The sequence below is a fragment of the Fopius arisanus genome, unplaced genomic scaffold, assembly GCF_000806365.1.
Source record: "Fopius arisanus strain USDA-PBARC FA_bdor unplaced genomic scaffold, ASM80636v1 scaffold00066, whole genome shotgun sequence".
Classification (NCBI taxonomy): domain Eukaryota; kingdom Metazoa; phylum Arthropoda; class Insecta; order Hymenoptera; family Braconidae; genus Fopius; species Fopius arisanus.
In genome coordinates, this window is record NW_011887805.1 from 270,498 (window position 1) to 298,297 (window position 27,800).

At 38.1% G+C, this 27,800-nt stretch overlaps 5 protein-coding genes and 1 long non-coding RNA gene across 8 annotated transcripts in view; 2 read left to right on the plus strand and 4 right to left on the minus strand.

Annotated features, from left to right (window-relative positions):
- Window positions 1–521: 521 nt before the first annotated feature.
- On the plus strand, window positions 522–1,587 carry RpL36A (ribosomal protein L36A). Its single transcript, XM_011309350.1, has 4 exons — window positions 522–623; window positions 1,001–1,174; window positions 1,293–1,409; window positions 1,506–1,587. Exons 1-4 carry the CDS (start codon window positions 621–623, stop codon window positions 1,524–1,526), a joined length of 315 nt encoding a protein of 104 aa, XP_011307652.1. The 5' UTR covers window positions 522–620; the 3' UTR covers window positions 1,527–1,587.
- Window positions 1,578–2,677, minus strand: CCDC53 (Coiled-coil domain containing 53). The gene is made up of 4 exons (XM_011309349.1): window positions 2,495–2,677; window positions 2,235–2,399; window positions 1,775–2,100; window positions 1,578–1,695 (listed from the first exon to the last, which is right to left on the minus strand). Exons 1-4 carry the CDS (start codon window positions 2,543–2,545, stop codon window positions 1,641–1,643), a joined length of 597 nt encoding a protein of 198 aa, XP_011307651.1. The 5' UTR covers window positions 2,546–2,677; the 3' UTR covers window positions 1,578–1,640.
- Window positions 2,678–4,461: 1,784 nt separating this feature from the next.
- On the minus strand, window positions 4,462–6,209 carry LOC105269257 (serine/threonine-protein kinase 33-like). 2 transcript variants are annotated; one of them, XM_011309352.1, is made up of 8 exons: window positions 6,142–6,209; window positions 5,844–5,979; window positions 5,614–5,784; window positions 5,252–5,410; window positions 5,090–5,196; window positions 4,935–5,009; window positions 4,762–4,853; window positions 4,462–4,690 (listed from the first exon to the last, which is right to left on the minus strand). In XM_011309352.1, the coding sequence occupies exons 3-8, from the start codon at window positions 5,675–5,677 to the stop codon at window positions 4,510–4,512; spliced, it is 678 nt and encodes a 225-aa protein (XP_011307654.1). In that variant the 5' UTR covers window positions 5,678–5,784; window positions 5,844–5,979; window positions 6,142–6,209; the 3' UTR covers window positions 4,462–4,509. The 2 variants fall into 2 exon arrangements, with proteins under 2 accessions (XP_011307654.1, XP_011307655.1); XM_011309353.1 differs by having other exon boundaries at window positions 5,614–5,796.
- On the minus strand, window positions 6,060–7,799 carry Pym (partner of Y14 and mago). Its single transcript, XM_011309351.1, has 3 exons — window positions 7,678–7,799; window positions 7,400–7,496; window positions 6,060–7,338 (listed from the first exon to the last, which is right to left on the minus strand). Exons 1-3 carry the CDS (start codon window positions 7,706–7,708, stop codon window positions 6,834–6,836), a joined length of 633 nt encoding a protein of 210 aa, XP_011307653.1. The 5' UTR covers window positions 7,709–7,799; the 3' UTR covers window positions 6,060–6,833.
- Window positions 7,800–8,604: 805 nt separating this feature from the next.
- Window positions 8,605–27,628, plus strand: LOC105269262 (uncharacterized). 2 transcript variants are annotated; one of them, XM_011309368.1, is made up of 15 exons: window positions 8,605–8,765; window positions 10,875–11,049; window positions 11,468–11,592; window positions 11,786–12,023; window positions 12,217–12,333; window positions 13,238–13,464; window positions 14,457–14,666; window positions 15,987–16,200; window positions 18,487–18,761; window positions 18,881–19,193; window positions 19,282–19,758; window positions 20,170–20,300; window positions 25,411–25,568; window positions 26,995–27,245; window positions 27,349–27,628. In XM_011309368.1, exons 2-15 carry the CDS (start codon window positions 10,908–10,910, stop codon window positions 27,606–27,608), a joined length of 3,138 nt encoding a protein of 1,045 aa, XP_011307670.1. In that variant the 5' UTR covers window positions 8,605–8,765; window positions 10,875–10,907; the 3' UTR covers window positions 27,609–27,628. The 2 variants fall into 2 exon arrangements, with proteins under 2 accessions (XP_011307670.1, XP_011307669.1); XM_011309367.1 differs by having other exon boundaries at window positions 8,605–8,708.
- Window positions 17,933–27,800, minus strand: part of LOC105269261 (uncharacterized) — a 63,210-nt gene continuing 53,342 nt past the window's right edge. The window contains exon 3 of the long non-coding RNA XR_892419.1: window positions 17,933–17,947. This is a non-coding gene — a long non-coding RNA (uncharacterized lncRNA). The remainder of the gene's footprint in view (window positions 17,948–27,800) is intronic.

Genomic DNA, 27,800 nt, shown 5'->3' on the forward strand with positions numbered 1-27,800 from the left:
TTTGAAATTTTTTTTTTTTCGCATGAAAATTTGCTAGCCAGATTTTTTTTATTTGGATTTGTATTTATTTCACGTGGAGATAATTTTATTGGGCTTTTCTGGCGGTCTAGGTGGCGTTGAGGTCGATGGGGATTGAATATTACGATGGCCTTTCAAAAATAATACTCCGAGAATGTATTGGAATGTGCACTTGTGACTGGCATTAGACGCAACCTTCGCCCTTTTATCGTTTCATAGATTCCAGAGTCCTTGAAGAGTCTCGATGGAATATTATGTTGCCATTGTCAGCTGAGCACCAACAATGCGTGAATTCGCATTCTAAATTATACATTGTAGGGGCATTGGCGTGATAAACATCCGGAAAAAATCAATTCTCTGGTGATTTTGGCATGAGGAATATTTGCTGGGGGTTATTTGTCGTTTAGGAAAAATTTTCGACTTTCGGGAATTAAATTTCCGGCTGTTGTGGAATTTATCTGGTGATACCTGATAACGAGCGAAAATCATTTTGAGATGGGAAAGTTGAGCGCCAGGTTATGTAGATGCGCATGCGCCTTCTATGGCCATCTCTCAGCATCCGGTTTGAATTGTTCATTTCCTTTTCCTTCTAAACATCCAAGATGGTAGGTCGATCGTGAATTTTTCGATTCCCAGTTTTCATCCGAATTTATTCCGATAATCATTCGTATTATCGCAATTATAATTCAGAATATCTCATGAGCGTTTAGTGGAGTTTATTATCGTTATAATATTTTTTTCGCTGTTTGCAACTCCATGCCTGCACTGACATAATCGTCGATCATAACCTATCACAATTATCTGATTTAAATTGTTTATTAAAAATATTGAATCATGGGAAATTAAAAAATTCAGCCAGTGACGAGAATAAATAATTGGGAAGGGTTGAGTGAGAGTTATCTGTGATGGATTAATTTTTTTGTGCCGAAAATTTGGAGTTTCTTGTGGGAGGTTTCGGGTATTGATAATGTTTTTTTTTTAGGTGAATGTGCCCAAACAGAGACGCACTTTTTGCAAAAAGTGCAAGGTTCACAAGCCCCACAAAGTTACTCAGTACAAAAAGAGTAAAGAGAGACATGCCTCACAAGGTCGTAGACGTTATGACCGTAAACAACAGGGATTTGGTGGACAGACGAAGCCCATCTTCAGGAAGAAGGTGTGCACTGACATTTTATCAATTATTTATATCCGTCAGCTATAAAAAAAATTACTGTGAATTACTGTTCTTGAGAGGAAAGGCAAAATACTGATTATTGTCTACGATTTGCTTTCAGGCTAAGACCACCAAGAAAATCGTGTTGAGGATGGAGTGCACAGAGTGCAAATACAGAAAACAAATTCCCCTGAAGCGTTGCAAGCACTTCGAGCTTGGAGGTGACAAAAAGAGGAAGGTCAGTGTGAATTCAGAAGTTAAATTAAAATCACGACAAGTGTAATTGGCCAATTTAAAATTGTTTTCAAATGAAATGTACTCAATTTTTTTACAGGGCCAGATGATCCAGTTCTAAGCTTAACATCTTGGATATCCATTGTATAAAAAATAAATAAATTCCCAGGAATTTATAAATATCTGTTCATTATTTATTAATTTCATTGAGTAAAAAAATACACAAGTGATTGATTTATTCGGTTTGAGGTGCGTCTGGTACAGCTTTGGGTACTTGTCGTTGGGGATCACTGAAAGAAAAAAAAAGTGATTTAGAAAAATTGACGTTTCGCCACGAGGATGGAATGAATGGGTATAAATAAATTGTACTCGAGGAGAGATGGATCGAGGCCTTCCTGAGTCATCTTCAACTTCACAGCTGGCTTTGGAACACCGAGGTTCACCAGTTTGAAGTATTTTTCATAGAGTGGGTGTTTATTTATCGATTGAAGTTCTGGGGATGGCACTTCTGGCTCCGCTTGTATTTTTGCTTCTTCGATTATTTTATCTGGCTCATCAATGTCCACTGGAACTTCTCGATTTTCTGGTTCTACTGTCTGTGGTTTACTGTCAGTCTCAATATTCTTAGGATCACAGGTTTTCAGTTCATCTGGTTTTTCAAGGAGATTCGAGTCCAGACCTGGTATTGATGCGAGCTGAAAGAATTAATTAATCAGAAAAAATTGGAAGTCTTTTTATTTCATTAATAGAAAATCCCCTATCCCTGTCGGGATGTAACAGTGAAAAAATAAATAAAATAAATAAATATAAATAATATAAATTGACTTACTCGAGATTCAAGAATTACCAGAGCAGCTTCTACCCTCTGAAGTTTATTTTCAAATTCAAAAAGTCGTTCTTCGCAATTTAACGCGAATTTATTCAAAAACGAGACTGTATTCACTACAAAATGATTTATAAATGATACAGTACGTTTTTGATGAATCGGTGGCACCTGTCGATAATTAAATCATGTGGATCGATAAAAATTGTAAAGATCAGTAAATCATCAGCAATTCAAGTTGATACATAAATAATAATAATTGATACCTTTGTGTAATCTACCGTAGGCTCAACTATTGGAATACTACTGTCGTTCATGGTGATTTTTTTCCTCTCATTCCATCGAGAAAGTTCGAAATTTTAACTAATTGCACCAGAGTCACAATAAATATCACAATGATTTTATAATCATTGAGAGTCGAGTCCAGATTCCATGACACCTCCTGTCAGTGATGGAACCAAAGAGGATTGACTAATGTAGAGGCTCAGTTCTGGGGGTTTAAGTGACCCCAGTTGCATTGTAGTACTGCACCCCAAGAGAGGGAGGGCACCACACGCAATGCTGGGGTGTCCAGGAAGTCGACGGGGTGAATTTTATTTTCTGTTGTATGAATGCTTTTTGTTTTTCATTTGTTTAACTGAAATTTAGCCGACTGTAGCACGTACGGAAGGAGGAAACCACATCTTGTGGAATTTCAATGGAAAAAATTATTCAATGTATTGAATATATACCACTAATGAATTTATAATTTATAATAAGCGCGTTGTCCTAGCGGTAACGTGCTCGACTGGCACGCCGGCGGCCCGGGTTCAATCCCGGCATCATTCATTTTTTTTTTTTTTAAATAATTTCAATTTTATCTTTTTTTAATTGGTTAATCAATCTAAATATCGTTTAAACACTGAATTTTTGAAAAGCGGAAAGATATCCTGTGAAATTGACAAATTAACAATTTTTTAAAACGATACTTTTGCAAAATATATACTCCTAATGAAATTATATTATTGTAATGTTGCGTTATCCTAGCGGTAACGTGCTTACCTATCACGCCGACGGCCCGGGTTCGATCCCGCCGTCATTCATTTTTTTTTTTAAATAATTCCAATTTTTTCGTTCGATAGGTATTCACTGCAATTGAAAAATTCGAAATTTTTGAAAAAGTATCAGGGGAACATAAAAATCGAGGAGCTATTCACTGAAAGTTTCACTGAAAGGGAAAAATTCGAAATTTTTGAAAAAGTATCAGGAGAACATAACAATCGAGGAGCTATTCACTGAAAGTTTCACTGAAAGGGAAAAATTCGAAATTTCTGTAAAAGTATCAGGAGAACATGACAATCGAAGAGCTATTCACTGAAATTTTCACTGAAAGTGAAAAATTCGAAATTTCTGTAAAAGTATCAGGAGAACATGACAATCAAAGAGCTATTCACTGAAATTTTCACTGAAAGTGAAAAATTCGAAATTTTTGTAAAAGTATCAGGGGAACATGACAATCAAGGAGTTATTCACTGAAATTTTCACTGCGAGTGAAAAATTCGAAATTTTTGTAAAAGTATCAGGGGAACATGACGGTCGAGGAGCTATTCAGTTTTTAACCAATATTTCGATTTATTAGCCAGTTACAAAAGAAAAAATTGGAATTATTTAAAAAAAAAAATGAATGACGGCGGGATCGAACCCGGGCCGTCGGCGTGATAGGTAAGCACGTTACCGCTAGGATAACGCAACATTACAATAATATATTTTCATTAGGAGTATATATTTTGCAAAAGTATCGTTTTAAAAAATTGTTAATTTGTCAATTTCACAGGATATCTTTCCGCTTTTCAAAAATTCAGTGTTTAAACGATATTTAGATTGATTAACCAATTAAAAAAAGATAAAATTGAAATTATTTAAAAAAAAAAAAATGAATGATGCCGGGATTGAACCCGGGCCGCCGGCGTGGTAGGCAAGCACGTTACCATTAAGACAACGCGCTTATTTTAAAATTAAAATTTCATTTGTGGTATATATTCAATATATTAAATAATTTTTTTCATTGAAATTCCACAAGATGTGGCTTCCCCCTTCCGCTCGTTCTACAGTCGGCTAAATTTAAGTTAAACAAATAAAAAATAAAAAGCATTCATATCGCAGCAAATAAAATTCACCCCGTCGACTCGATGGACACCCCAGCATTGCGTGTTGTACCCTCCCACTCTTGGGGTGCACGATTCCAATGGTGGAGTTATCGAACTGCCATTAATTTAATTCGACTATTAAATTCGCACTGGACCTATTCTTCGCTGAAATGATTTAATCGAGGCTTCCCAGATTTTTTTCGAAGTGCTTCACGTCGAGAATTCGATAGATTCGTGTCAACTCTCGGTGAGACCCAACTGTAATCTGGTAGACGAAATGACAATCTCTTTCTTGATTTATCGGAGTAATTGACTGATTCATTTGCAGTAAGAGATCTGCAATGGAAAGATTTTCAGTGATAATGAGTCGTCGAAGCTCTTGGATCCTCTCTTTGAAATTGAATTACATTGCACTGTCATTGGCACTTGAATATTCTGCAATTGCTCTTGGTAATTTTTCTGATCCCTCCGTCTGCGTTGAACTGGTTGCTTTATTAATCTGCGATTATGTGTGTTAATTAATCTGCACACACCTCAATTAAAGTCAGAATTAATTCGTTTATTTAAAGAATTATCTCACCGACAGTTCATTCTTCCACAGTCTCATCATGTCCAAAACATTAGACGATTCTGTACTTATTTGTCCAGATACTCCCTTTTCGTAAAAAATTCAGTGTTGATTTTACAAAATTATTAAGAGACGCTGAGAATTCAATTAATTTTATGTCAATTAACCGATATCCAGGTGTGATGATTAACTTCAGCAGCGGTTATCCTGAACGCAGGATTCCTCTCCAGTAATTTACTGAGTAAATGTTTCGCACCATCAGAGCACTGGAGCACTTGAAATAAATAAACAATTACCTCTGATAATCAAATCGTGCGAAAAATATTCACCAGAGTAATCGACATCCGCTGTAGTTATCAATCTGTACAGTTGCATCTCGTTGGTCGAAAAAAATGGAAATTTTCCAGTGAGAAGAACATACATTATTACACCCATCGACCACATGTCACATTGTTGACTGTATGATTTAGTTGTCACCATCTCAGGTGCTGCGTACAAAAGCCCGGTAATTTCAGTATAGATTGCCCTAATTATCCATTGAAATGGGAGACGTAATCAAATTCTGTGGCCTCAGGCGGTGAATTACGCATGAAATATTAAATCCGTCTTGATTGAAAGGGCAAAAAACTTTTGTACCAATCAATCATCGGTTTTTTCACTTCAATGGAGAATTATTGATTGAAAGAGTTACCCATGTACGTGATAGTGCCACAAAAATCGTGGAGCATGTTATCGTGTCCAGGACCATTTCTCATGGCACTCAATCCGAAATCCGTTACTTTAATGTACAGCTGATCCTCGGGATCGATCGGATTTCTGGTTATCAGGATATTCTCTAGCTTTAAATCACGGTGAACTATATCTGCAGGAGAGACTGTCAATTTGTGATTGAGATTTTTTACCATTTATTTTTTTTTTTACCATTTTTGTGGAGATAGCCGAGGGCACATGCTAAATTTTTTATCACGCTCAATGTTTCTGGCTCTTCGAACTGCTTCTTTTCTTTCAAGGTATTAGCTAGAGAGTCAACGCAAAGTTCGAATACTAGATAAATCACCTGGAAAATATTTGACGTTTTTATTCTGTCACTGGAATTTTTCTGGGTGAGGGAAAGATGAAGAAATTGATCGACAGATATTTTGGAGAAAAGGTTCAGACATTTGCACTTTAATCTGTATCAAATTTTCAGACTTATTGTACATTTGTCACTATTTCATACTTTCGGAGATTCGAAGACACAATCTAGTAGAATTATATTGGGATGGTTGACTAATTTTAGAATGTGAATTTCTCGCTCAACCAGGAGTACTCTAGAAGCTCCTGCCTACAAAAATATCTATTTTTTACAATTGCACTTGAATTTAAAATCCCAATGAACCAGTAAAATAATAGAATTGAGTAAATTCATTCATTCATCATTTTCAATTTGAGGATTAACACATGATTCTTACTTGTCGTTTATTAATCAGCTTAATGGCCCAGTAAATTTTAGTTGTTCTATGCTTCGCCTTAACTACAGTTCCAAAATTTCCTCTCCCTATAACTTCTCCAATAAAATAAATCTTCTGTAAATCCTCAACGTCAGAAATCCGTTTATGCACTAGCGGTCGCTCTTTTAATTTCGGAGAACTGTTTGAAAAATTGGAGGCGTTGAGCATCGATTTGTACATGAATTATCATCAATCAATTATTGATTGAGAATAATGAAATTGCATTTGGACGGCCCTTCAAGATCTGACGTCTGACATTAACTAGCATTTGTCACAGTTCATTTGAAAAACTAAAAACTCCCTGAAGTCCTAAAAATGCGGTTAAATTCCTCCTCGCCTGACTTAAATTTCTATCTCTTGTCAATTAATTGAAATTAATTCAAAGAGCTCAATGTACAAAGAAAAATTACAATCATCCGATTTATTGGTTCGACTCCAATAATTTAATCTCATCCAAGACTTCTTTTTTCCTCGCAACTTTATCCACCATCTCTTTCTCCGGATTTTTAATTTCTCCACTTTTAATTTTCCCCTCGAGACTCTCAATTTCCCGCAATTTTTTCCTCAAATTTTTCAGCCTCTTCATACTATCACTGAGTAATGAGGCACCGTCTTGCCTTGCTGGTGGTGTGGCTGGAGATTTTCCAGATTTTGGATTTTGTTTACTGGTTTTACTGGGCTCAGCTGTACTGGACTCGTCAGTCAAAGATGCTTTACCTAATTCCTCAGCCAGTGCATTCGTATTTTTGCTCTTGCTCTTCTTTTTCTTCTTCTTTGGCTCGTTAACAACAACCATTCCAGGAATCAGGGATTTTCCCTGCTGTTGTGCCTCGACTTTTGCCTTGTGGGCTGCCACGTACTCTGGGGACATCCCCACAGGATAATTTATTTTATTCTTCGAAAATTGTTTACCCAGGCTCTCATACCTGAAACAGTTATTTAAATAATCGAAAATCCACGTGATGCATTGGAGAATTAATTACATACAGAGGGACCTCTTCCTGAGGAACGTATCCATCCTTCACTCTTCTCGGTTTCCTCCAGGAGCCATCAGGACGTTGGCTAGCTGGTATAAATGTTCCTCCTAAATATTATATTTTTTTATTAACATTTTCGATTTTTTCTCCTTCAATTTAATTGCTATGCAACCGGTGCTGAACGTTTTTATGTTTGATTGTCTGAATTGTTTACATTGTTGAGGTTATAAATACTCCGATAACAATTGACAATTACAAGTGCAGGATTTCCTGATAATTTTGCCATACCTTCGTCATCCTTGACGTAAGACGTCGCCATTTTCCAGAGGTTCTGGATGATGGGGGTGTAATTTAATTGATATTTTCAAGATCAAAAGGCACTTGAGGAGTCGCTGGTCATAATTCCTTTTTCCGAGGTTTAGGTTTTATTTTCCTTCGAGGGACAAAACAGGAATCTTCTCGAAACCTCGGGGGATAATTACTGACTGTCGGGGTCATACCTCCAGCAATCCCCGGGAATTACTGATAACACTCTCGTACACCGATAATATAAATATTCCCCTCTCGAGAGATTGTTAACAATTTCCAGGAAAATTGGAAATTTTTTTGCAATATTCACCATCCGATGAATTTTTTTTTCCAATTTCCAATGAATGCGATTTTCATTTCTGAAAATTCGATTATATATAATTATATAATTTTATAATTCCCGTCTATTTTACGCGCCTTCAGGACCTGAATTTCGAAAAGGATGTTCATCCACCGTTGACAATTTTTCACACAATTTCTCATGATTAATTACGGAAAATTTCCTCTGGTCGTTATTCCCCGAAAATTTGCGCTGGATGGACGAAAAAAAATTTCAACCACGAGATATTTGCGATTGAAGATTGTTAAATAATTGTAAAAAAGGAATTCATTGAGATAAAATCACTTGAATGATTTCTAATGTGTCGGCACCGAGTATTCGGTGTCACGGGGTGCGGCCATAAACCGGAAGTTACCCGACAACAATCGAAATCGGATGTGATTGTGAGCGGTAACCGTGGATGCATTGTTACACAATGAACAGATTAATTTTAGACATCCACCTTGTGCTAAAATAATAATACCCAGTGGACAATAAATGTACAGTCCAGAAACACGTTGAAAATTACTCCAGTTATGCTCAACGAAATTCAACTGATTCAGTATGCATTGTGTTTCTGTCACCGCGAGATACTATTCCACCTCAGAATACACGAGTTCAACTAATCCGTAATTGTTTGTTGCAAGTGCAAATCACTAATGAAGTAATTCCCTGTGTATTTTATCTGTGGGTGAGAATCCGTTGTTTATCAGTGAATACATTTGTCATCAATTCATATTTCTATACGGTAATCAATTCTCGATTATTCTGCGCACACATTCTCTGGATAACTGTGTGGAGAACACGGCAAAAAGCAGTCGATGTGAATTATATCACCCACTGATCATTTGAATAATTGATTTTTTGATACGGGAGATGATACCCATCGAATTTTCCAGCTGGTGGCCTCTTTTTTTTTATTCTTTCATTGTTTATGAAATATTCGAGTTTGAAATCACCAGTTTATAAAGAATTCCAAAATGTTATTACCAAAATGAGACTCTCTGCACTCCCGTATTTTCCGGGTAAAATCAAAGGGAGACAATAGAAAAAAAAATTATTGCAAAAAGGAAAACAATAGCGGATAAACCGGGACGGATTGATTCTCGTGTAAAAATCCTCAGACAAAACACAATGGCTCCAGTGTTTTTCCCGTCGGATATACAGGAGAAGTATCCGTCCTGACGGAAACGTATTCACGGAATTTTCTGAGGATGTGGCTCCTCGGCATTCCCCAGGAATTCCGGGATTCGTCGGCAATTTTCGTTGGATAGCAAAACATTTGGTTTTCCACACTAGGTACTTTCTGATTAAATTTAGGTGGGGCATTAAGTCCTGAAGATTGATTTACCCTCGAAAAGCTTGAGAATACCAAAGCGCATATCAACGTAAAAAGATCGAGACTGGTAATAATTTATGTCCTTTAGATACGGAACAATGGGAAGCTCTGAAAAAGTTGAAAAAAAAAAGAACGGGGGAGAAAAAAAAAGAATAGAGAAACATGCTGAAGGTAAGCACTGAGGGATAGTCGCTTCGGGGGTGGGTGAATTTACCGGAAGGCATTTGGTACGGAAAATATGGTAGATAAACTCACAGCAGTTTATCCCTGGACAGAACCGAAAGTTATCCTATCTTTTCTCGGCATTTTCAATCGCATTTGCTGTCTCAATTTTGCGTTACGAATTTATCAGTCGCTCCACAAAAATTTCGGTATCAAACATGTCGTATTATTGGTTGATGCAATTCACTGCGATCCACTGCCATTCGCTGTAATTTTTTTTTTCAATTTTCCTCGAATTACAATTGCTTGGGAATTGTTCAATTATGATGTGATTAACGATATGATAAATTGGGGCACTGGTAATGGGATAATCAGAGAATCTTCACCGGATGGTCTGGTAATGCGAAGAGCTGGTGGTAGAAATGGCAGAAAAAAATGTATCATTAGGAGACCAAAGCGTCCTGGGATTACCGGGTGCTTCATGCAATCTATGTGTCTGTAGAACTCTGATCTCCATGGGACTCACCCCCTGGAAAAACCCTGAAAAACTCCTGAAAAACTACCCCCGAATGTGGGATTACGTCGCGAGTTATTTCATTGATTTTTTTTATATCCTATTTACGCTAATGAGTGACAATAAATTTTTGACACTGTGTGTTCAAATGTCGTGTCAATTATGTCCTGATAAATGATCACAAATTTAATCTGTGTAACGTGTGATTTATCTGTGAAATCGGTTATATAAATCTACAGGTTGTCGATGCGAAAATGTATCGGCGATCTGGACAAAAAAATTTCGATTATTCCGTTACAAAGTGAAGATTCAACCGAGGGATTTAATCAATCCGTTCCTATTTTCTCTCTTTGGGTGAGATTTAATTGAAAAATGGATTCATTTAGTTGGAATGTTTTTTAATCAATTAGTTGGGTATTGAGACTCGTTAGAGCACCGATGGATTTGGGATAGAGCCAAAAAAAAATTAAGGGAATTCATGGCCGTGTCATTTTTAGTTGCTAACGATTTTCCATGTATTTGTTGGTGATAAACGTTTATTTAGAACAGTGAGGGATATTTGAATAAAAATGAACCATTCTCACGTGAAAATCCACGGTAAAAACATTCAATGGTATGTCTCTATTATTTTTCATTCTTCAATTATTGAGGGGAATGTTTGGAGTGGGATTTAACGCATCGGAGATTTTAATGTTACACAATAGTTCAATTGAGATTGATGTGACGAGAAATTTTTGCTTCATGGCATTTGTTAATGGAATTTTACAATTGGAAAATACGGGTTATGATTTTTTCGATGCATTCAATGAACCATCGACGAGCCAAATATTTTCTCTTTTCAGATATCATATTGCTGCTGGAAACTGCAGTGCAGCATGGGCTGCACGGCTAGTGCTGCACCTTGTAAAACTGGTGGGGCAAGATTAATGACAACAAAAATTCATTTTAGTAAGGAACAATTGGAGGGATTAAACGGATTCTTCCGGAGGTCCGTTGAACGTCAAGGGGTCACGTCAGGTGATTTTCCCTTCAATCTGTCATTTTTCCTCTGGACTTTTACCAAATAAACAATCAATTTAATTATATTTACGATCACAAGTGGCTTTATGAGTTGTTTCACGGCTTTCATTTGAAGTTTCACCACCGCATGCCCTTAATGGTCGTTTTGCACATGAACTTCACAAAAAAATACATCCACCTTCACGATTCAAATAGTCAATAGACTCGGTACAATAATCCCGGACTCATTCTACGCTATATCGACCCACATACGATTGCCAGTTGAATCATAAAAATTCTCTCTCCACAACCCATCCCGCAGACGACAGGGAAAATAAAAAAAAAAAAAATCACCACAGGTGCTGGCAATTCTCCCTCACCATAAAAATCCTGCAACCCAAATAATCGTAAAACATCTTTTTACTTCTGTTTTTAGATATCGACGAGATTGAATCAACAATTGAGAGATTGGTGCAGCGACTGATCGCTGGAGTGAGCAATCTGGATGGCAGATTTTCCTCCATGTTTCTCGTTTCTCTGAATGAGCGTCGACGGATAAAAGTAACTATCAATCGTTTCGTCTAGACGCTCTCTTATCACTGAAAATACCAAGACTGAAATTTTACTCCAAATCGAGATTTATGTCTGGATAATCGAGTGATTTGATGTGTTAATGTGCGAATAGATGAATTAATTTACAAAATTAATACTGATTAATAATTGATGGGATTCACGAGAGTTGTAAATTCTTCAGGAACTGAAGTTCGAGTACTTGTTACGTATTGATACCCTCTCGACTCCACCACTGGATCCAGATATGGCGTCAGCTGTATACCTCGAAGAAGATTCAACGCTTCCAGGATTCGCTCGACTTGGCTTACGTGGTGGTGATATCGAGCATTGGGCTGAGTTTCTTGGACCTGATGGCAGATTGAGGCGGGATCTGGTGAAAGCCAAACTCCTGAATCTCTTAGCAGCTGCTACACAACAAGGTATAATAAGTTTTGAGTTGAAGATTAAAGCAATACGTGGTGGACCTCTCCAAGGGATTCACTGTGAGGATTACAATGAAAAATCGATAGATATTGAAAGATGAATATTTTTCTTTGCATCTGGTTAAAATTACCCTTTCTACCAGAACATTACGGCAATTGATTTATCTGAACTGTCATTAATTTAATTGAGATTCAATGGACGGAGCGGATGAACGGATTTGTCAGTGTCCTGGACAGGTAATCGATGCTGAAACTTTGGATAAAATCCTGAAACAGCCGGATCACTGCAGGATTTTCTACGGATCAGGTAATGATTCATTGTTACACGTAATGAAATAACACGGAAAATGAGCTGCGGGTTTTATACTCTAGTTGTCCATAAATACACCATCTCCAGCAGTTTTTTTTTTAACGTCTTGTATTTCATTATTTTCCCCTTTTTCCAGTCTCTATGGTAATACATCATATTAAGCGATCGTCGTAGAAAATGCTAAGTCACCTAAGTAATTCAATATACTCGGTGTCCTATAAATTAGAATGTACGGTCGAGTGGAGTTCCTTAATTATAACTGGCGGAGATTTAAAATTACGACGCAAACGAGACCGTGAGGATGGGGGTGAGCCGTGGCGAGAAAGAAAGGAGTGAAAAATATACAGTGTCTACGCGTTTTCCCAGTTAAAGAGTGGAATAAAAAAAGTTGAAAAACATTCTTGGAACTCTGAACACCCCTGAGTAAATCAAAAGAATAGTCTCCATAAAGAGTAGAGAGGGAATATTTAATATTCTTGATTTTATTCTTTGTGCAATTGCGATGTTCTCATCACGATTCTCACGGAATATTCTGATAATAATTCTGATAATAAATCATTCGTCTCATCTCCCCGCATTGAGGTACATTTTTACCTCCCGACAGGTAGCTAGTGAAATAAAATTCCATTTTTTTCAACCCCCAACCCAAAATTCATGTAAAAATTATTTTGATATGTAACACAATTTTTTTTTAAGCCAAAAAATTCCCAGAGAATGAGTCGAAGGTTTGAAGAAAAAAAGTCGTTGCAATTTCAGTTTAAATAGTTATTTATATACCAAATTTCCGGACTAGTATCTCACAATCCGGACGCAATACCCATTCACCCTTTTTAAATTGAAATATCTTTTTGACTGGCTGGTGCGCGCCTTTCTCATGGTAATTTTCACTGGGTTGTACCAGCAACCCCAGAAAAAGCACCAGAACCTCGTGATCATCGTGTTGCTCTGGTGGAGGACTCGAGTGGAATACTCCTGCGTATTGGCTTGAGGGGTCATAAAATCAGTGAAGTAGAAGTCAGGCTTTTGATCGGCATCGGTGTTTCAACGTGGTCAATACATGCCGATTATCCACGCAGAGTACCATTACACCATTGCGACGCACTTCTCCACTATAATGCAGCACAAAGCGTAAGTATACAGCTATTCAATGTCTGTTGTGTTTGTACGTGCGTGTGTGTTCGTATGCTCTAACAACAGTCGAGTTGTTTCCAAGTAAACAATTTCCAAGTGGGAGAGCGAATGGACTGGTAGAACATGGGGAATTTGGATTATTTAATTAGTCCGTCAGCATGGCACAGTTAATCAGCCCACTGGCTGCTCGACCTCCATTACATTTCGATGTGCTACTCTCAGGACTTGAGTCCCTCTTACCCTGAGTATTAATATTCCTATTAAACCTCCCCCCGATATTCCGCAAAAGCTGAAAATTCTTGGATCGAGCCATTTTTTTATTTCACCCCTACCTCAGGGAGTGATTTATTATTTTTGGGGGATGAAGTCACTGTCTCTTTGACTCTTATTTTTTTAATAAATAAATAACGGAGGTTTACAGGAAAATGTGGAAAGAATCTGCGGAGCGGATCTAATTAAACAATTCCCCAAATTTCCAAGGGGTAAAAAAGTTTGAATGAAATACCTCAGCTAGTTCACCATCGACATCTAACTTTCTTGAAGACTTTCCACAAACAAGTAGAAACCTCCCCCTCGAAAAACAGATATTGACGTTAAAGTCTCCATAAACCTGTCGTTACGTGAGTGCCTGGTAACCACGCAATGTTTTTATTCCTCACTCCTTTGAACTTCATTTCTTCCTCTTACTTCGCAGCTCTCAGCAAAAGGTGAGAATGGATTCGAGGAGTAAATAGAGTAAAAGAAAAAAATGAGAAGAAGTCACCACCGCGCAAAAAGGCCCACGCAAAGGGTGTGAGGGTCGATTTTTATTCCGCGGAATTTCCCCCAACCCCCTCCCACCCCTCATCGTAATCTTATTACGCTGTGCAGCATTATGCCAACAGCATCGTCGCATTATCCGAAATGTCACGATTATCTGGAAATGATCTTCAGATATCTTTGGATCCCTTCCATCGGAATTTCTCGTCATTTTTTTTTTTGCGATTCAGGGTATGTATGCTGTCGCAGTGGGACCGTATCCCGGAGCTAGATGCGAGGATAGATCGACACTCTGGCGTATACGTGTGCCAGCTACTGAGACCATCATGAATCAGCATTACTCTGAAGAGAGTGTACCAGCACTGACGGAATCCATGCTAATGTACATCCTGGATCAGCTGAGAGGTAGAGCACCTCTCAACATCCCCATGAAGTTAAAAGTAAATATTCCCAATGAAATACTCAAATAAAAAGAATAAATATTTTTATCGAGAGATGATCACCGGAATTCTGTGTAATTGAAAAATATAAAAAATATAAAATGACAGCCCCTTGTCCCTCAGGAAAAGGGGGAGAATTAAAAAGGGAGAGGAAGGGAAAAAATCTTGTTCTCTTTGAGTAATGGTTATTCTTGTCCTCGAGATATTAGTACTCTTTGATATTGTGGGTATTTTTCCAGCTTTTTTTTACTCCTCTGTTGTATTTTTTTTTTTTTTGGAATACATACAAGCCATCGGTCTCCTTTGACGTTAACATTGTTTCCTTTTTCTCGTGCCTTGCTCTTTTTTTTTGCCCCATGTCATGTCTTGTTTTTCACTCGCGAAAAGGGTCGATTCATTTCCTCGAGGCTTCAAGGGATATTTAATACAGCTGGATATCAAAATTGTGGGTGGAAGAGTGAATTAAGAGGTTTCGAACGGATGGAGAGGAAAAGAAATTCACTTCGTTTTTCCGAATGACTTGTCTCAGCCATTCGCTGGATAAATAATAGCTAGTCATTCCCGGGAAAATGAAGGTTCACAAATAAGATTAAAATTCAAATTTCTATTCCTTCTTGCACGCATTTTCATATTCATGAGCTCTTGTTCAATTATCTCTGTTCCTTATCCACTCGGAATTCTTTTATTTACTCAAATCGTTTTTTTTTTGTCTCTCGGTATCTATCCCTGGGGTGGGATAAGCATTACATAGAAAACTTTGGCATGTACAACAGGAATCCATGTGCGTAATGAGAAAAGTTGAAATCGATTTTGGATTCCTCACTCTCAAGACACAAAGCAAGTGTAAAAAGTTATTTCATTTATTGGATGGCGAATAAACAATGATTCCTCGTAGGGTTTTCACCTAGTGCAGTTGTTATTCAGGAGAGATCCACTTATGAATGTTGAATGGAGAGGTAACACCTCGTCTCTGGAGAAATGTGAGAAACTTGTAGATTGAATTTATTCTGGATTGTTTTTTTTTTTGGACAGCTCAGCTACTCATTCTCGAGCATGAATAATTGATTCGAAAATCGAAGGATTGGCGCAACGATTTCTTTGCAATCTCTTCCCTTCGACGAATCGCAGAGAAGTCCGAGAAAATATAAAATAATTCTACAAAATATTTTCGCTCTTCGCCTCCGAATTTATTATGGCATATTGATTTTTTTTTATTAATTTTTCAAAATTCATGATAATTCGTAATTGATTGCAGACTCATTAGCGGGAATAATTGTAGTATTTGTAATGAACCCATTAGCCGATTGTATATTTTTTCAGAGAACTCTGAAGGTTGTGACACGTCACGTGATAAAGACAATTCATTGGTGGTCGCTGGAGCGAGCTGGACCAGATCCATTGGCCTCATGGTCACCAGATACCCTGGCACGTCATGTACTCCTAGTGCTCGACGAATTGGTCATGGCACTCAGATGTCAAAGTCTGCGTTGCTACTTTCATCCACGTTGCAATGTTATGCTCCAGTGCGCAAAAGGTAACAGACACATTTCATATGAAAACGCCGGTGAAATGTTCGAGAAATTTTTATAATATTGCCTTTATCACAGAAAATATATATATGAACTTCTTTCCATGGGTGGATATTTTTTTTTTCCGCCTGGGAATTGCTGAGAGGAAGGGTAACGGGTTGTATCCAACGGTGTGGAGGCAATATTGGTGGGGCAATATCGCAACTGGCGTTGGGTAGCTTATGAAATGTCGTACTCTCAGTGGAAAGAGAAGAACAAAAAGAATAAAAGGAATTATTTCAATAAGTAGACGAGTTTATCTTTCCTCTTTTCCGTATTCTTCATGGGTTTCAACTGAAATAATTTAATATTTACCCAATGTGGTTTGGGATTGATGCAATTGAGGGATTGATGGATCAAGAATGAATAGTTAAAAATATATTGTCAGCTGGGTTTTATTGTTTCCGAAATTTCTGAGCAAATGGATGGAGCAAAGATCCGAGGAGTTGAGTATTTATCTTTAGTGGTCCGTTCGTGACCAAAATTCAGGAGAACTATTCACAAAGAAGACCGCAAGGGCCACCGGTATTTTCTGTGGTTCTTTGGAATGTCCTCTATAGATTATCCACTCGATCTTTGAATTGAGGGATATCTGGAGTTTTCGTGCGGATCAATTCCAAAGAATTTCAAATATTTTCGAAGAATTATGAGGAATTGATTTCCATCCGTTTTCATCTGCACTGTTCCCTGGGGTGCGGTAATTACGAGTAAAAGTTAATTTATCTGATGATCGAAGTTGGAATTTGTTAGAAATTCCCGGTGATGCAGACAGACGCGGATAAATGCTGGGTGACGTCTCTCGGATAGTCGACTGATTACGAAAGCGTATTTTATCGTGTCGTGAGTTTAGAGCTAATCTGGAGTCTCGTGGGGTATATGGTAATACATATAGCCTCGGAAATTATCGTCACCGTGTGACAAAGTTCGCCCTTTGATAATATTGCAGGTAGATCTCACGGGGAGGAATCCTAAGGGAATGAATTTTCCATCCCCTGCACTTGCAATGCCCATGATTTCATACAAAAGCCATTTTATTTCGTCGGAATACTTGTCCCGGAAATTTCCAACAACAGTTTTCTGTCTTCGCAGGTGTTATTCCATTTTACATCTTGCGGCTCAATGCCTCGCGCTGCGCCTGTACTAATTAGTAATTACGGGAGATTTAATTAATGTAGTCATCAGTGAAATTAATTTCATTGAACGGTGAAGGTGTTCTAGAGAGTGGGCGATACGAACTATTTTTTTTTATAACATTTACGGATGAGTCAATGTAATTGGGAATTTTTTTATTTCATCGATTTTTAATTAGTCGCTGTTTCGTATTTTTTGAATAGAATATTTTTGAGCGGCAATAATTTTTTTAGGATGGAACTTTGAAATGTCAGGCCTGCTTAAGCTTTCTTCAATGTTTGTGATGCATAAAAGGGAAAAAAATGTCTTGAATTCGAAAGTCACTCACTATTATATATACGAACTGAACTTCCAGATGCATTACACACTTTAACAGTGAAGAAAGAGATTCCAGGTGGTATTTGCATTGAATTCCCACGAAGAAAGAAATCTCTGCATAATGTTTCAATGAATGGAAATCTTTTTCCTTCCACTGGTTCGTGGTGCAGCCTGATAAGATGGCCTCGTTGGTGATTCTGTGTGGATGTATTAGTGGTGTCCCAGATGTATTCATACATTGACTAATGTTCATGATGCGAGAGTCTGAAAAAAACGAGAAATTCAAAATTAAACGAAATGCTGAAGTTTAAACGAAATAAGAGTCTAGTATAATTTTCGCTCCACGCCTTGTGCAAGTGTTCATAATAAATTCAGTGGTACGTTCATTTGAATTTAACAAGAAATTTATCGAGATCATACACTTGATGATCGCTGATTTATTGTCATACCGAATCCTTCGGTAATAAATCGATAATTACACGTCCAAATAAATCCCAGGAGCCATAAAAATTCTCGTTTCTAACGCGTTTGAATTTCAAGTCATGTGTACATTACATTTCATTCATAACTCAAGCCAAATCCTCTCATTGTTTAATCCTAAAAATTCATGGTTCACTTTACTCAACATTTATTACCACAAAGTCGATTTCACCGGAGTATCTCTGACTTATCGATGGAAGAGATTCGATTGCAAGCATTTACGACTAGTCCTGAGTCCTTTTTATTTTCCCCTTTTCTCTGACTCCATCTTCACTGTTCTCCAGTGATTTATCCATGGGATAGAAAAATTTGATAAATTTTAGATGGACTCCTCCATCCGGACGAGTGGTACGTGTCGGATGCTCGGTTGCTGGAAGCCTACATCCTGGCATTGCACCAGTACTCCTTGAACTTGACCCCATCTGAACCGCGACCCAGTGATGTACTTGAGAACGAGTTGATAGCGCGATGGCGACGGGTGATGGCATCATTACCCAGAGGCACCATGGAGAGACCCAGTGGTTACAATCCAAGGCAGTTGGCATACTTGGGACTTGTTCTCCGAGAAGTTCTTAGACTGAGAAAACTTTCAGTCCACGTAAGTGCCCATTACCCCCCAGCAGTGAACAACGATAAATTCATAAATAAACAAACGCGTACAAATGTTTAACTTCATCTGCTGAGCAAAAGGTCTTCCTCCAATTCTTCAATTTTCAGAATAATCTCAATCACTGCAATTACTTCAATTACATTCCTCAACACGATATCCAATCAGACTCAACGGAGAACTTGATATACTTATTGATCCTAGTGTTGAAACAAGCACGTGATCAAATTTACGCGATAACCGATCGCAAGAAGCGTAAAAATTATGGGGGACGAAGACACAACGAGAGCAGTAGTCCGAGTAATTTTGAACACTCCATGGATATTCTCATCGACATAGTCCGGAGAGACCGAGATACAGCTTACATGGACCTCGATAGCGACGTCGTCCTGGCTCGAGTACTCCTGAGATGGTTGTACTTCGGTAAATGAAATGTTGTCTTAATTGATAAATCCTTCGATATAGTCCAGTGTAATCCACAGTTGTGCCTTTTGTCTCGACCAAAACATAGGTATGGAGCACGAGAGAAAGACACTGGGTCCAATTCTCCGACCATACCTAGGCAATCTATTCAATTCGTCTCATGAGAATGCTTGGCACGTTGAGTCTTGGCGAAAACGTCGTGATATATTCAGCAGTGAGATGCGTTCACTTGGCATCTTCTGCAAGCTCGTTACATCCCAAGAGGTATCACCTGCCAACGGCATTGTTGAGTCACTCTCAAAGGGTTGGTACTGGGCTGAGAGAACAACTAAAATGATTGAACGATCTGAGGACGGCCTCAAGCTTGTCTTCATGCCGACTGCTAAAATTCTCAAATACAGTCTCACTTTTGCTAATAATCAGGGCTTGAGTGCCTATTCTAGTTGGAGTAAAGCGAGAAGTGTGGGAAATGCTGCGAGACGTACGGCCATGGCGAGGATTAATATGATGACCAGTGGAGAACGATTTGGCGAGTTGACGGATGTCAATGATGAGAAAATTGAAGGTAATTGGTAAATCGAGACCGGTCTTTGCAATTAATTATTTTTAATAATGAATAAAATGGAAAATTCAAAATTATTTTAATCCCAGCGCTCACCAGTCTGTGGAATAGTCTTTTGACCTCTTCCTCAAAGGGCTGAGGCATTCCTCCCCCTATCGTATTTCGGTTTTGTACTTTCAAGACTCTGTCGCGTGCAATTCACACCCTCCGGCTGCTTGGTAATTGGAGAATCTTCCGGGCTCTTTGGATTCGGCCTCTTAACCAAAGTTAGAAGCTGAAACGATAAACTCCGCTGGAAGTTTCGGTGGAATTAATTAAAATCGGGTCACAGCGACTTCGGCACAGTTTGCTGTCACCAAAGAATGGTTTTATTTTTGTTGAAACAATAATAAAGGGGTGGGCCGTTTGTTTCAGGTTTTGCTCGTCATATAAAATTGAGGGATTCGAGTCCATTGACGCATGTGGTATCAATGCATCGGAGAAGAGGCAGACAACGAGGTCCTGGGGGTCTTGTTCCTGCACTCGTGTCCCTCAACAAATTCCGAGTGAGTTGATAATTTGTGATAATTCGGGTTTCGTGTTATTTCAGAGGTGAATTTCAACGTCTATTTTATAATATTATATCTAAATTACCATAACTTTGAACTTATTCGTGATGAACTCTCGAGGAGTAGTTAAACATCGGTGGTTCAACCGCATTTATAACAACTTGAAGCTTGACACAAAGTAAAGAGCTTGTGGAAATGAGTGGGAGGAGGGGGAGGAGTGGGGGTAGAGGGAGGAGGGGTTAAAATTGAGGAGGGGGTAGGGAGTAGGGGATGAAGAGGGTGGAGAGGGAAGAGAAGGAGAAGGGGAGGGAGGGTCTGAGTGCATACGTGAGGACTAGTGTTCGCAGTTGTTTGCTAGCTAGCAAGGTCTAGCAAGGTCTAATTAAACTCATACTCTGGAGATGATTTTGCAGCATTAGAGCATTTTCAGTGGAAATTTATTGACCTGGCGCCCATTGGATTACCCTGGAAGTTGATAGAGCTATCTGCGATGATGAGTAATTATTGATGGTTTCAAATGCATGCACGGAATTATGATTAGAAATTTTCCGCTGAGAAATCAGTTACTGGGAATTTCATATTGGTAATTTAATTCGAGAAACTTCAATATTTTGTAATGATCGAACGGGTCTGACTATATTTAAGACCTCGCTACTTCCTCATCGTTCAATTACGTTGAAACACTAGTTTCTTCAACGTTTTGAAAACATTTTCCTCGGTGAAACTTTTTCATTAGACTTCAGGGCTTGGCAAAAAATCGGATCTTACTTCAATGAAAATTTTCAATGCGCAGATAATTTTTTTTTTTTCGCAAGAAAAATTGATCCCGTTGGCGTACCACGGGGGGTGTTCTTTCTCTTTTTGGATTTTCTGTGGGGAAGTTTTTTAATGAGTTGAGGCCAGATTTAATCCGCTATTCATGAAGTTCATGGAGAGTAGAGAATCAGGGGGGTTTAATGATTGAATTAATTGCAGAACGGATGAAATTGAAGCTCTTGCGATTTTGATAATTTTTTGAGGATTATAAGACAGTTGGAGAGAGCAGTTGGAAATACGAATGAAATAATGTCAGGCTGTATTTTAGAAAGGGGTTGGTACAACTTTCCTCGTTTGTGGAATTACCAGTGCGAAGGAACGAGGTACTTAGGCAACATGCTAAACCAAACTACCCAGTAATCTATATGAGGAGTTGAGTTTATTGGCGTCGAGGCAACTTTTGCCGAGTGGCAAAATTCAATTCTCCTCTGGGGTCAGATAAAAAAATTATCATTGTTTAAAGTTAACAGCAAGGATAAAAGATCGAATTGAGTCCAATTAAATTTTTTATCATGAAGATTAAATTCGTGGGTAAATCGATGCCCCAGTGATATTGAAGCCTCTGAAGTTCCAAGTTGACTCTAATGATCTCAGTTTCATCTGGGTTATGGCATCTGATATTGTTAGTACCATACCAAAGTTTTCCTCGGCTTTCCAATAAAGTAACTTGTATGATAAATAAAGGAATTAAATTGGCGGGGGATGGGTTGTGAGAAAAATGAAAATTGACGTAGTTTATAGGACGTTATTGCAGTAAACTAAAATTCAATGGCCATTGTTGATTTTTTGTTTGGTTCATTCCTCTTGTTTGTCGACAATAAAAATAAAATATTGTACAATCGGATAAACTCGAAAGAAGTCGAGTGTAGGTGAGGCACGGGGACAGGGGGTTGGTTAGTTGAGAAGTAGAAAAGCTGGAACATTTTAACGGGTCCTGGAGTTTTCTCGTTTTCTCGTTCTCTCGCTTATACCTTGTGTATCGTTTATGTGTGTCCCATACCCACGTGAATTTTTTTTTTCTCTCGCTCTTTACACACGATACCTTACAACTTTTCAATGTATTCGTAAAGACTGAAAGAGTAGCGGCGGACAGGTTGTGGTGTTATAGCGAAAAATATGAGTTTTGAAGACATCATAAATGACGGGCTTCGCTTTTTATTCTGCGTGTATGTTTGTGCGATAAAAACTGGGGTATGGTGGACTTGGGGAGGGGTGGAAAAATATCATCGTGTTACTGGGGGTTTGATATATTAGTGGAAAAAAGGGGAGGCTTGATCCTCTTATGATACGATATTTGAGATCCCCTTTTGGTTACGGGTAACGCTAGTACTCAACATCGATATCTGTTGACAGATTCTGATACACGATATTGACGTATCATTAGAATAGAAAATGAAAAACAGAATCGGAAAATGGGATACAGTAGACGTGGGGGGAATCCGGGGAAGTCCACTGTATGAAATTCAATTTTAAACTAAATTTTTTCATTGAAAATTCGCGTGCGAGAGGAAAAATAAAACCTAACAATTCAATCCACTCTAGATTTTTTTTTTCGAATTTCCCACAAGAATTCAACGGAAAATAAAATAATTCCCGGGTTTATTTAACCCGGAAAATTTCAGACGAAATGAATTCCGGGGAACGAAATTATTATTCCACCTGCCTCTGAAAATTTGTTAGCATTTTTATTGAGAGCTTTTCGAAGGCAAGAGCGATAATTTTTCTCCTCTCGAAGAATCGTTTATCAAATGCGATTTACTTGTCAGTTGCTAGATAATTCCACTTGTTCTCTCGCGGTGGTTTATTTTTCGGGTGTGAGAGAGACCGTTGAAGTGTAAGAAGCGGATTGTAAAAAATTTGTGGAGATCGCGGAGAGGGAATTTTTGCTTGAGAGAAATATAATGTATGATGTGAGACTATGAGAGGCCGAAGAAATACGATGATATGCAAATCCGAGGTAAGAAAGTGAGGAGTTGCTTATTTAAGGATTCGGCGTGTGCAAGCTGCACGATAAAGTCCTCGAGGATCTCACAGGGTCACTGAACAATGGGAAACCCTTTCCCCAGGTTTTTCCTCGGTGGAAAACGAGCTCGGCTGAAACTCGAGAATCACAATTAAATTCAGCGCAAGCGGTAGTTTAGAGTTTAGACACTCAACGTGCTTGGCATTCATGGACAGTGAAGTATAATGCAGAGGTGGTGAGAAGAGCATCTTCATGGGGATGATGACGCAGGTGCGAGGTGCTGAGCCGAGAGCAAGTGGAAATCGGACTCGCGAGACCGTGAAGAGACAAATAAATAAAAGAGCGAGAATATGAGGGAGTGCTGTTTATACCAAGTGAAATTCATCCTGCGCAATTGTCATATCAACCTCCAGAGGAAATTAAGAAATTTTTTTTTAACATTTATATTTTTATTTCACATCTAATTACATTTTATTTTCATCAGGGGAATCAGCGAATTATAATTACAATTCAATTTTTCAGGTAGAAACAGAATTTAATAAATAATTATTTAAATAATTTTTCCCGATTTTTTATGAAAATTCTCGGTATTCTCTGGAGAATTCACTGCTGTTAAAAATTATGATGCAGAGCAATAGAGTTTTCATGAGCTCACCAGCGCGTATTGGAGTATTATGTCATTCCTGCCCACTCATGCACTCACATACACACTGGGTCATACGTACTCGGTCCCAGGAGTACCATTGGCCCTCCACGTGACTGGTTAAACGGTAGTGCTTTCTGATGTGCGACTCTCGGTGGAATAATCAAACCGACTTGCCTCCCTCTGGCATTAAGGAATAAACCACCCCATCCACCACCCACTCACCCAATATTCTCATTTTATTTCAAACTCGTGACTAACTGTTAGTGCAGTCTACCATGTCTCTTGCATTCACTAGTGTGTGCACTAGCGTTTTCGCAATGCATCTGGGATTTCTTTTGGCGGGCTCCACTATTTCGGCCAATTTCCAGGCACAGGCTTTCGAAAGCAACGGTTAATGTCCTTTGGGATGAGCTCGGCTTCGATCTTTCTGCCGGAAAATTCCAGGTTCTGGAACAAATGTTATTTTGGTTGTTCGGGGTGGTGAATCTCTGGAGAGAGTGCAATAAAATTAAATTATGTCAATCGATATTGCAATTCTGTTAATCGAAATTTTGGAATACTCTTGAATTATTTTGCATTTTGATAAATTCTTATTGCACACGTCCGACTATTTTTTTTTCTCCAACAGGTGAATTATCAGCGAGACATCACACGCACACGGGAATTTCTCGTGTATTGAATTCCAATGATCCGCTGGAACTCGGGGGCGTACATTTCGGGGATTCAATTTAAATAAATTTATTCAATAATTGCAAATACTGTAGTTTACATCGTATATCTGGTAGAAGCGTATCGAAAACAATAAAAGTAATTAGCAAATTTGTACTTATTATTGTAGTCATTTCAATTCGATAACGGTTTAATTATTTGCATCATTAATTTTTTACTCTAAATCGATATGTTCTGCTGGACTCATGTTTAACTCACTTATATGAAGAGAAATTGCGCGTGGGAATATGAAAAGCATCAAATTAATGAATTAGATCTGTACAAATTGAAACCAGTATTTATTTTTCACCTTTCGGCACAAACCTGCGATTATTTTTCACATGCTGCACGAATCCTCTCTGGATTATACGTTCTCAATGTAATAAATGACATTCATTGCAGGTGTAGCTATAACCCGTTTATCAACTCGGAGTACTCCAGTTCAACTCGACTGCATCCGTTTTGTTAAAATTGGAAATTATTAACTGTTCAGCACGAAGTACTCACTACTAACGATTCTGGAGACTGCAATATTCATCAAGCTTTACCATTAAAAAACATTAAAAACTAGAAATAATATTGAGGGATTCGATCTGGATGCCCGGGGAAAAAAAAAATTGTAATCGGAATATTTTTTCCAAAATTTCAAAACATTTCAGAAAATTTTTCTTTTCAAACAAAAAAAAAATCAGGAAACAAAACAATTTTATTTTTGGGAAATGTTTTGAAAAATTTTAAAAATTTCAAAATAAAATTGTTTTGCTTTCCGATTTTTTTTTTGTTTGAAAAGAAAAATTCTGAAAAGTTTTCCCGAAATTTTTTTAAAATTTGGAAATAATATTCCGATTACAATTTTTTTTAACCGGGGTGTCATGATGGGGGAATAATGATTATTTATTCACCTGACATTTATGCAGTGAGAATATTGATAATTCGCGTACAATAAAAGTGCATTTTAAATTACCCCCGAGCAGATTCTACAAGAGGCTGCAGCAGTACTACCCCGTGAGGAACGACTGGCGATGTTGGATGCAGTTCAAAGGGTATCAAGAGAAGCGTCTCGACGTCTGCGAAGAACCAGCTGTCCAGACCTCACAGCCCCAGGCATCCTGAGGCAAACGTACACGCCAAGGTAATTCGTTTGAAATTTCAAATTCATCCCGTTGAACTTTCAAAGTCAGTCTCCACGGTCTCATTTACCTATCTGCTCTAAAAAGAGAATATAAAAAAAAAAAAACAATCGACGAAATATTATTTCTTCTAGCAGGAATAAAATCATTTGACTCAGGTAGGAATAGACGGGCTTTCTCTGAATAAGTGACAGGGGTCGTCGATGTTTATCACTCCATCCCTCTTCCATGTCCAATTTCATCCCTTGATTGAACTCCTGACGGCAGACACGTATCGCAAATGCCCTGCCATAAACCGAAAACATAAAAAAAAATCCTGTTCCATGTAAAATGGCAGTTGAACCGAGAATACATGGGTTGACGGTACGTTTTTCAATGGACTTTTAAAAAATTTGCCAATTCTATTATGAGGGAAAAACGGGGTTTCGGTCACAAAAATTATTTTCCATTCATTCCAGTTCTTGAATAACTTCAATCCTCAAAAACAACTACTACCAATATTTTATGGCGTGCGTCATTGAATTTCAAGTAAGTGAACGTGATTGCTCTCAATTTTTCGGAATATCTGGAAAGTTCTTGAGAATGGAGAGACGTGGGATGCGACACCTCATCTAATCCCCGGAGGTGCATGGAAAACGGGCGATTCCGTCCTCAGAGAATATTTCGAGATTACATATCGGGTACGAGTCACTGGTGCCCGTTCGTGAATTGAAATGGAAACTCTCTAGGTTTCATCCCACGTCCCTTTATGTCTCGTCTCACTTCCAATTCTCTCTTTCATTGATAAAATTGGCGACTGCAGCCCCTAAGACTCCGAATTAATTATTAATGAATTCAAAAAAAAAATATTTTCATACAAATTGGCAGAGCGTTGGGACAAAAAAAATATTTCATTGATGTAATAAAAAAATTACAGGATTAAATAAAAATATTCGCCTCTCCATTTTAATTTATGAATTTTTTATTGTAATCTATAAGCGGCATTTATAGTTGTGTTTCATTGGTCGGGAAACCTTAAGCCCTTTTCTCTACGCCATTGTGGAATAATAATACAGTAGCCCTTTGCAGTGGCTTATGAAGGGATTTAAACGAGTTGGCAATGTACTCAGTTAGTAATGCTCGTGGGTTACCATCAATTTGTTCCCTTCGGTTTGGAGTCACCATAAATTTTCTATGTCATTGCTAAAACGGACAAACGGTCCATTTCCTCCATCAACCGACAGGATTATTTATATCCTGAATGAGCATTAATTAAATATTGAGTTGCTTCCACAGTGAAAATATCCTTCAGCCAGATAATATATTTCAGACCTGAAGTATTCTCGAATGAATTGATAATCACCAATTTTATTATTGCAAAATATTGAAGCGTATTGAAATTAGCATTTAAATGGCATTGGCTGTGAAAAAGTTATCCCCTTGTTTCAGATCAGAAAGTTATTTAATGGATCCACCATCGACGGCGCCTTGTCCTCGTCACCACAGCATAATAACAGAGCACCAGAGGCAATTGCAAAAAGAAATACTGGAGATGCATGATAGTTTGTCACGTGGTCTGTGTCCAAGAACAAGTACGAGCCCCTGGGAGACAAATTCAGTTCTATCCTGGACATCTTCACTCCGTTCAATCGGAAGGAGTAGAATTCGCAGGAGTCGACCGACAATTTGGAACAGAACTCGTACGTATGCATGAGAATTTCACATACTGGACGAGAATATCGAATTAATTTCGAGTAATTTGAGCTGAGTCAAAGGGGAATCGTTGGAATGAATAATTTTCAGGTACTTCGATGATGTGGGATAGTGTCGGTAGCAATGGTAATTCCACCAAGTGCAAATCTGAGGAGATGATCAGCCGTGAGGAGTCACCCAAGTGGAGCAACTCGGACGGTAGAATTTCGAGAAGTGAAATTGGTGGTGACGATGAGATTCTACCGTCTTGGGAATTTCTGGAGGCAACCTTGAACCAGAAGCTGCTTCATTACAACAAAAGCGATGATAATCATGAGCTCAATTCCCGGAACTCAAGACAAAATCAGTGAGGAATTAACAAAACCCCGAATTTTTCTTATTTATTGCTAAATTATTGACATTTTCAATATAATTAAATAAAATTTAATTTTGTCGAATGATTATTCGAATTGGAGTGTTAAATTTACTCATCGATCTGTTGGACTCCTTGAACCTTTCAACATATGTTTTTTTTTTTAATATACGATTATGTTGAGTATTTT

Excerpts from the sequence above, each read along its gene's own strand:
- LOC105269262 (XM_011309368.1), top strand. The coding sequence starts at position 10,908 with ATGGGCTGCACGGCTAGTGCTGCACCTTGTAAAACTGGTGGGGCAAGA. Across the intron at positions 19,759-20,169 it reads CAATGATGAGAAAATTGAAG|GTTTTGCTCGTCATATAAAA; the intron begins GTAATTGGTAAA and ends CGTTTGTTTCAG. Across the intron at positions 25,569-26,994 it reads AGGCAAACGTACACGCCAAG|ATCAGAAAGTTATTTAATGG; the intron begins GTAATTCGTTTG and ends CCCTTGTTTCAG.
- RpL36A (XM_011309350.1), top strand. Across the intron at positions 1,175-1,292 it reads AGCCCATCTTCAGGAAGAAG|GCTAAGACCACCAAGAAAAT; the intron begins GTGTGCACTGAC and ends ATTTGCTTTCAG. Across the intron at positions 1,410-1,505 it reads GAGGTGACAAAAAGAGGAAG|GGCCAGATGATCCAGTTCTA; the intron begins GTCAGTGTGAAT and ends ATTTTTTTACAG.
- LOC105269257 (XM_011309352.1), bottom strand. The coding sequence starts at position 5,677 with ATGAGAAATGGTCCTGGACACGATAACATGCTCCACGATTTTTGTGGC. Across the intron at positions 5,197-5,251 it reads AGCGGATGTCGATTACTCTG|TGCTCCAGTGCTCTGATGGT; the intron begins GTGAATATTTTT and ends ATTTATTTCAAG. Across the intron at positions 4,854-4,934 it reads TGTGGAAGAATGAACTGTCG|ATTAATAAAGCAACCAGTTC; the intron begins GTGAGATAATTC and ends ACATAATCGCAG.
- Pym (XM_011309351.1), bottom strand. The coding sequence starts at position 7,708 with ATGGCGACGTCTTACGTCAAGGATGACGAAG. Across the intron at positions 7,497-7,677 it reads TTACGTCAAGGATGACGAAG|GAGGAACATTTATACCAGCT; the intron begins GTATGGCAAAAT and ends TATAATATTTAG. Across the intron at positions 7,339-7,399 it reads CCTCAGGAAGAGGTCCCTCT|GTATGAGAGCCTGGGTAAAC; the intron begins GTATGTAATTAA and ends TAACTGTTTCAG.
- CCDC53 (XM_011309349.1), bottom strand. The coding sequence starts at position 2,545 with ATGAACGACAGTAGTATTCCAATAGTTGAGCCTACGGTAGATTACACA. Across the intron at positions 2,400-2,494 it reads CTACGGTAGATTACACAAAG|GTGCCACCGATTCATCAAAA; the intron begins GTATCAATTATT and ends AATTATCGACAG. Across the intron at positions 2,101-2,234 it reads TGGTAATTCTTGAATCTCGA|CTCGCATCAATACCAGGTCT; the intron begins GTAAGTCAATTT and ends TAATTCTTTCAG.